Source organism: Macaca nemestrina, chromosome 7 (assembly GCF_043159975.1).
Source record: "Macaca nemestrina isolate mMacNem1 chromosome 7, mMacNem.hap1, whole genome shotgun sequence".
NCBI classification, from domain to species: domain Eukaryota; kingdom Metazoa; phylum Chordata; class Mammalia; order Primates; family Cercopithecidae; genus Macaca; species Macaca nemestrina.
Window position 1 is genome coordinate 86,404,427 of NC_092131.1, and position 8,038 is coordinate 86,412,464.

Below are 8,038 nucleotides of genomic sequence, written 5' to 3' on the forward strand. Positions count from 1 at the left end.
CTCCATAGTCCAAACTTTGCTTTATAGGAGCCCTTTAAGATGTTACACCCTGCTTGACTTTAGTTAGAGATGCTTTTCAAAGTTAGGGAAAGGTGTGTCTCATTTCCCAAATATGAAAAACTGGAACACTAAAACCTATCTCGTAGGGTGTACGATGCTTAAATTAGGTAATGAATTTGAAATGTATAAATAGTGCCTGACATATAGTATGGCCAATGAATATCAACTTTCTTCTTTCCTAGTAAAACCTGCTTTTCCTTCAGTGTTCCAGTCTGGAGCCTGTTACTGCTTTTTCTTCTTAGGTCGAACGTGGTTCAATGATGAGAGGGTTAAAAGAAAAACTTTAAACGAATTAAATTTTATGGAGTTTAATTGAGCAAAGAACGATTAGAGATTCAGGCAGCCCCCCACCAGACCAGAACAGATTCAGAGAGACTCTGGCACTGCCATATGGTCAAAGAATATTTATGGACAGAAAAAGCAAAGTGACTTATAGAAAAAGGAAGGTACAGAAACAGATGGATTGGTTAAAGCTTGGCATTTGCCTTATTCGAACGTGATTTGAACAGTTGGCCACCTATGGCCAAAACTTAGGGATTTGTAGAGAGCAGACTGTAGCCTGTTTACGCATCCTGTTAGGTTACAGGGCACTGTGTATGGAGAAACCTTTGCCCTGAGCTTAAAATAAGTCAGGAGGCAGCTTTAGGCTAAACTTAATTTAACAGAAGTTTCTAGAAAACCTACTTGGCCATCTCTTCCCCTGGGAGTAGTCACTATTTTTCATTATCCTCTCGTGGTCATTTCCTCCTGGCTACATTAATACAATTGGGGTGCTGAAGGGGCACAGGAGGATCACTCAGTGGGTTTCATTTTCATTTTCCTAATGAGTAATTATATTAAGTGCTTTTTATGTATGCTTATTACTATTAGATATCATATTTCTGAAGTGTCTCTTCAAGTTTTGGCCATTTGTATTGTTTTATCATTGCTTACTGACTTGTACAAGTTTTTTATGTATTCTGCATTTGAATCTTTTTCAGAAATATGTCAATGTAAATATAATTTCCCAATCTGTGCACTGACTTTCCACCTTTTTAACAATGATTTTTGACAAAGGGTTTAAAAATTAGACTTTTATGTTCATGGGAAGCTAGCTAGAGAGGTTTTTTTGTTTGTTTTATAAATACTTTAAAAATACCTTTTCCTTTTTAGCTTCTGTGGATTTTGATGAGAATTCAGCAAGCATTCTTAAAGATATTCCCCAGAACATGATATATCAACTTTCTCTGGCTGCTGGCAAGATTTGCTTTGTTTGTTCCACTTAGACATTCCGAATATGGACTTTTCTTCCACATCTGCGGTGCTTCGGGCAAAACCACAGTGGTGGACTTAGAGAATTCCTTACTCAACTTTATGGCATTCTGTGTAGCATTGCTCCTGACCAAGGAGCTTGTTTTACAGAAAGTCAAGTGTACCAGTGAGTAGAGGTGCTTCCTGAAAACAACAGATTATGAAATGGGTAATGGAAGAGGTAGTTATGGAAACCAGCTACAACCATGAGACCATTTGTGGATAAAAAAGACTATACTGTTATAAACATTTCCTTTCCATTGTGATATGAAAATATTAAAATACATGTTAACCATTTTTTACTCTCCTCCCATTTGTCTATACATAATAGTGAAAGATATGTTAATAAGTTAATCACATATCTTGTTAAATGTCAGAAGCTAAACTACAGGATATCAATGGGAGAGTGTGACTCAGCTAGAAGAGGAAAGACCATTACCCAAAGATGAATAAATAAACTTTGTATTCTCTTTGAGGTAGAGGGTTAGGGTATTTGTGGTTGAGTGAAGAATAGTGGCATCATATTGGCAGGAAACATGCTTTTTAAAATTGTCTTTATTTGAAAGCTAAGTGTTATGAAAAGAGGTGCATACGGATGTCAAGTTTACAAGGTAGGGGTATTGTGGTAACTTCGTACTGTCTCATCGTAACTACCTGGAAATATATTTCTAAGAAAATCCTTCCCTATATTATTCTCTATTAAGTTGAAAAAAATTGTGCAAGACAGGTGCCAGGCTCCAGGAATGGTGGCAACCCACACGTGTTGCTACTGATCTGCTAACTCATCTTATTGTTGATTCACAACTCCCCCACTGCCCCCACGTCTCCTCTTTCAGCTTCTCTTTTTCTTGGGCCAAGCACCCAGGGAACAAGATAGCAAATAACACCATTTCTTCTGAAGGTCACCAACACTATGAGATTGAAGGAGGTAAGAGACAAGTTTTAGTTTGTCCTCATGGGTTCCACCTGTCACCATGGGTTCCAAAATGTCTTTACAATTCAGTTTTTGCATGCTCTTGTCCACATTCAACTCTCCTTCCCAAATGTGAGTCTAGCTGACCTAGAGTAAATTCAGGCTCAATACTAGATGCAAAGACAATAGCTTTGCATAGGAGTAAGAGCAGATTATGGCATTGTATCACATAGAAATCTGGCATGCTTATCACAACTTTATTTTACAAATAAAAAACATGCCCAGCCACAGAATTTAACAAATGAGACTGAATACTTTGGATCCATGGGATAGAAATGTGATATCAGGACAATTCTAGGACACATGATCTAAGAAGTACTCTTCTACTTGTGAAGGCAATAGGAATGAATATCCTGATCCTCTTCAGCCTAGTAAATAAAACTCAATGTCAGATTTTGAAAATATTACATTTTATTCCTGTTATAATTTCATAAAAACATAAACAACTAAGTAACTTCTGAGAACCACCAGCTCCAGCAATTGCATGAGGTCTAATCCTTATAATTACTCTTATTCTACATCTTTCATGATGGTTCTGCTTCCCTGATTGTACCCTAATTGACATAAAGCCTAAGAGGAAAGGGCTAAGGAAATGATTTTTATTATGATTCAAGATAACTAGACCCAGATTTCTGCTGTGAGCATCGTTAAGTGAAACTGCCACTTTAAGTTATTATGTGGAAGTCTTTCCAACTTTAGACAACTTTACACGTTTTCCGTCTGATCTATTTTCAGTAAAAATTTAAGTATTAGAAGAAAGTTGCTCTGAACACCTGCTTCCAAATGAGATAGAAGGAGGTTTTACTTAGAATTAACTCATCTGATCCAGACCACAGATTAAATCCACACACCACAGTCACTACCCTCTCTTGCCTGAGATCTGCAGGTGTGCATTTCAAATTGGCTCCTGTAGCAAAGGATGCGGAGTAGAGGGTTCTCTTGTCGAGCCCTAGGGTTTTTGTTTTGCTTTTACTATCACTTCAAACACTGTGAGTTCCCGGAGAGCACAGAAGTATGTTGCTGAGTCTTCTAGCTGTAAGGCTGAAATGGTTAAGGTGATGGAGCTAGCTGCTTTCTGGAAGTTGACAGAATAGCGACCATTTCTTGCATTCTGTTCAGAAGAACCCTGGCGAATAAGGAAAATCATCTCTTTGCCGGGAAGTTGCTTGTACCAAAAAAGGTCATATGACCACGAACTTGTTTCATACTGGCAGTTCAGGGTGACTGCTTTCCCTACTGGCATGGATACTGATGACTGGGCTTGAGTAACCTTCTGGGCCACGCTGGATCCTGTGGGAAAAAATCAGAAAACAGAGCTGATCCTTTGATATAGTGAATCATAAGAACTAGATTAATTTAGGACCCAGAGACAAACCAAACTAAAATCATAGTATGCTCGCCTTTTTCCAATTTCTCCTTTCCTCTTCAAATCCATGAGAAACACCACATGTCTGTCTATCATCCTTCCATCCTTAACATTTTTACCCACATTTGGAACCATCCATACCAGAGTAGCTGAAGGCCACAAATATGCACAGCAAGCTGGAGAACAGCATGTGGCATGTAGCTCTCTGCACAAATGTGAGTTGTGCTGCCTGACGCTCCAAGTTCAGTACCCACAAGGGCCCTGTGGTGTGCATACGTAGTTCCTGAGTTCTGATGCTATCTCCCCAAACAGGAAATTGAGTCTCATGTTCATAGACTACATGGCTATGCACAAATGAGGAAACGTGTCTGGTTCACCCTGAATCTTTACTTTGTCTAGTTGTCTTTCCCTAGTCATTAGGATAGACAGAACCTAGAAAATGGATATAAGAAAAGCAATTTGTATTGAGGGTTGTAGCTGAGGGGAACTGCAGTTGAACCAGTTGACATACATTGATAATATTCATTTAGCATATACTTACTTTTTGCCATCAGAAATGAATTAAATTTAAAAGAAAAATACTCAGATATTTGACTTTCTCTGTGAAAGGCAGTCCTATTCTAAACAATTACTGCATCTCTTTCTTCCTCCTTACTGAGTTCTAGGGCCCTAGTTAAGTTCTGTAATAAGTAAAGCTACTTCAAAATCAAATGATAAAAGTAAGTCCTTCTTGACTTTCAGAAGCTGCTCAGTTGTTTATGTTTTTATGAAATTATAATAGGAATAAAATGTACTCATTTCAAAATCTGACACTAAGTTTTATTTACTAGACTGAGGAGAATCAGGATATTCAGTCCTCTTGCCTTCACAAGTAGAATTGTACTGCTTAGATCATGTGTCCTAGAATTGTCCTGATATCACATTTTCTATCCCATTGATCCAAAGTATTCAGTCTCACTTCTTACATTCTGTGGCTGCGCATCTTTAAAAATTTTAATGATAAGCATAAGATATTGTTTGTCATGATAAGCATACAAGATCTCTCTGTGATACAATGCTATAATATACTCCCACAGAACGTGTTATCTGAAGGTTGCAAGAACTTCGTGCATGTCAATACCACAGAAGTTGGTGGCTGAATTTTTTATATTCTGTTATGTGATTGTATGGAATTTAGATGTTAATCCTCCATGTGATTTCATTGTCTTTTTTAAAATTTTAAATTGAAAAGTTTTTATTTTAGACTTGGGATCTCTCTCTGTCACCCAGACTGAAGTGCAGTGGCACGGTCATAACTCATTGCAGCCCGGAACTCCTGGGCTCAAGTAATCTTGTCACTTCAATCTCTCAAATGGCTAGGACTCCAGTTGTGAGCTACCAGGCCTGCCTAATTTTTTATTTTATTTTGTAGAGATGGAGTCTCTCTACGTTGCCCAGACTGGTCTCAAACTCCTGGCCTCAAGTGATCTTATCTTGGCTTCCCAAAGTCCTGGGATTTTATGTGTGAACCCAGCCCCTAGTTTCACTGTCTTAATGGATGAATTAATATAAAGGGACCAAGAGATAGCTAAGAAAGAAAGTGCAGAGAAGGTCTCTAAAACATTTCCAGTTCTTTTATAAAGGTGAAAATAGCATATCATTGAATGGTGCAGGGAAGAGTTTCTCATTGTTTAAGACATCTTATCCTCTGTCCATTTCACCTCTGAGTGCAGACAGGTAGCCATGCTCTGGTTTGCAATTATTTGCACTTAAGTAGATGGAGACCATTAATACCCACAGTAGACTGGGAACCAGTATGATGGCAGGATTTCCCTCCTGTTGAAATAGCCCTGCTTTGTACCCTGACAGTATAGGTGCAGGATCCCGCAGCTCTGTATAGAAGCTGCCTCTGAAATGTGGTTTCTGGGTGGGTCAAGTGTTAATGTGCTGTGATAACCCCTCGGTGGGGAAATTGGTTCTATCTTAAACATTGTTTTGCCCTTTCTTATAACTTAATTAACAAATGACAAAGGATTATATCTGGTAAAGGACATGCATGAAACAATATTGAAGGAATTCTTAAAAGGAGATGAATCATTTAACATTTCCAAGTTTAGGAAACTGGTCTGTGATAAATCTGAGGGGCTTATCTCAAACCAATTTATTATGAATCATGGCTTTGATTGCAAATATTCATTCATGTTTTGATTGTTCACTTGCTATCAACCTGAGTCTAAGGTGAAGCTGCTCACCAATCCTTGGCTTCGACACAGGAGACAAACCTGAAGTCATCACCTCCCGTCCTTCCTATTTACGCATCAAACCAGGGGAACTGGTAACTTCACAATGGCAAAGCATCAGCTCAGACAAATGAGATTAAAAAAAGAAGACTCCCAAGTTCTGTATTTTCTCGAGTTGTGAATTCTAGTGTCAAGAGTAGCAGCGAAGGCCTATTATTTCTACTGGAACTCTATGCTTACTTTTATTAGAAGTTCTAGGATGGGAGAATCCATGGGCGCTCTGAATTCAAATCTTTAGCCATGCTGTTGTCATGAGTGCATGTGTACTTTTTGGTGCAATTCTATAATTTTTAATAGTTATCAGGAAGACAAAGCCTGTCACAAAATGCTGCTTTATCAGTAAAAATATTCAAAACTATTAATAGTATAAATTTTCAAAATAAAAATATTTCCCTCTTTGGACATTGAAAGAATGAAGATTCTTTTCCACTTTATGCTGAAACTTCATCTGATCAAGCAGTCTATGTCAAAGCACCAAATTCCAAAAGCTGTATTTTTGTTGGACTGCCCCATAAAGAAATCCCAATGGGAATAATTGAGTTCTTCTACGGCAAACTGTCCTCAGACTCTTCCTGGTTCTTTGTAGAAATCCCCAAACTCACATCTGTAAGAAGCCACAGAATCACTGTTGAGACTCCCAGCTCTTCCCAATTCTTCCTCTCTCTCATATACTTGACAACAACCCTCCTCTCATGCTGACCACGAATTCCAACCTAGGCACTGTATTCTACTTTATTCTTGAACATTTCAGTCCAATGAAAGCCACTCTAATCAGACATAAATACTATTCCAATTTCTTCTTCGATTTTTCAAACTGCTAGAAAAGGAAGTAAAATAAACTTTGAGAGCCCAGGGGAGTTAATATTCACAAAATGCTGACATTTTGTGGGCACATCTCCCATTGCTAAGAGGTAACTAATTGGATTTTTTTCCCACTTCCTCGTTTTATGTATTGAAAAAGTATGCGTTGTGGTTCAGAGGAAAGAGTCTTGGGTTGTTTACTTCAGGTTGAACATCCTTTTATTCATAAATTAGAGGTGTTTTCCAACTGATTTTTTATTGCCATTTATGTGGCCTACGAGAAATACATCTGACAAAGTCGTAGGTAATGAAGGTGCTATTCTCCATTCTGTGGACAGGTGAAGATAGTAAAAACTGTGGTTGTTGCAAACCATTTAAAAATTATTTTTTAAATTTATGAAATAATTATCATGAGAAAAAGTACACAAAATTATATAGGAGACACGTTTGTATCCAGCAATGAGAATAAACAGATAAACAGATGATGAATTTTGTTATGTTTTCTAAAAATATTCTCTCTCTCTCTACATTTCAGATTGTCTCAAACATTTCAGACAAAGCTAGAACAATAGTCCTTATTCCTTTTACTCTTTCTTTTTTTCTTTTTTAAATTTATTTATTATTATTATACTTTAAGTTGTAGGGTACATGTGCATAACGTGCAGGTTTGTTACATATGTATACTTGTGCCATGTTGGTGTGCTGCACCCATCAACTTGTCATTTACATCAGGTATAACTCCCAATGCAATCCCTCCCCCCTCCCCCCTCCCCATGATAGGCCCCGGTGTGTGATGTTCCCCTTCCTGAGTCCAAGTGATCTCATTGTTCAGTTCCCACCTATGAGTGAGAACATGCGGTGTTTGGTTTTCTGTTCTTGTGATAGTTTGCTAAGAATGATGGATTCCAGCTGCATCCATGTCCCTACAAAGGACACAAACTCATCCTTTTTTATGGCTGCATAGTATTCCATGGTGTATATGTGCCACATTTTGTTAATCCAATCTGTCACTGATGGACATTTGGGTTGATTCCAAGTCTTTGCTATTGTGAATAGTGCTGCAATAAACATACGTGTGCATGTGTCTTTGTAGCAGCATAATTTATAATCCTTTGGGTATATACCCAGTAATGGGATGGCTGGGTCATATGGTACATCTAGTTCTAGATCCTTGAGGAATCGCCATACTGTTTTCCATAATGGTTGAACTAGTTTACAATCCCACCAACAGTGTAAAAGCATTCCTATTTCTCCACATCCTCTCCAGCA

At 38.0% G+C, this 8,038-nt stretch overlaps 1 gene segment (V, D, J or C); it reads right to left on the reverse strand.

Annotated features, from left to right (window-relative positions):
* Positions 1-2,495: 2,495 nt before the first annotated feature.
* LOC105499637 (T cell receptor delta variable 1-like) lies at positions 2,496-4,000 on the reverse strand. The segment is given in 2 exon segments: positions 2,496-3,613; positions 3,831-4,000. Coding segments are annotated over 2 exon segments (474 nt in total).
* Between the last annotated feature and the right edge of the window lie 4,038 nt (positions 4,001-8,038).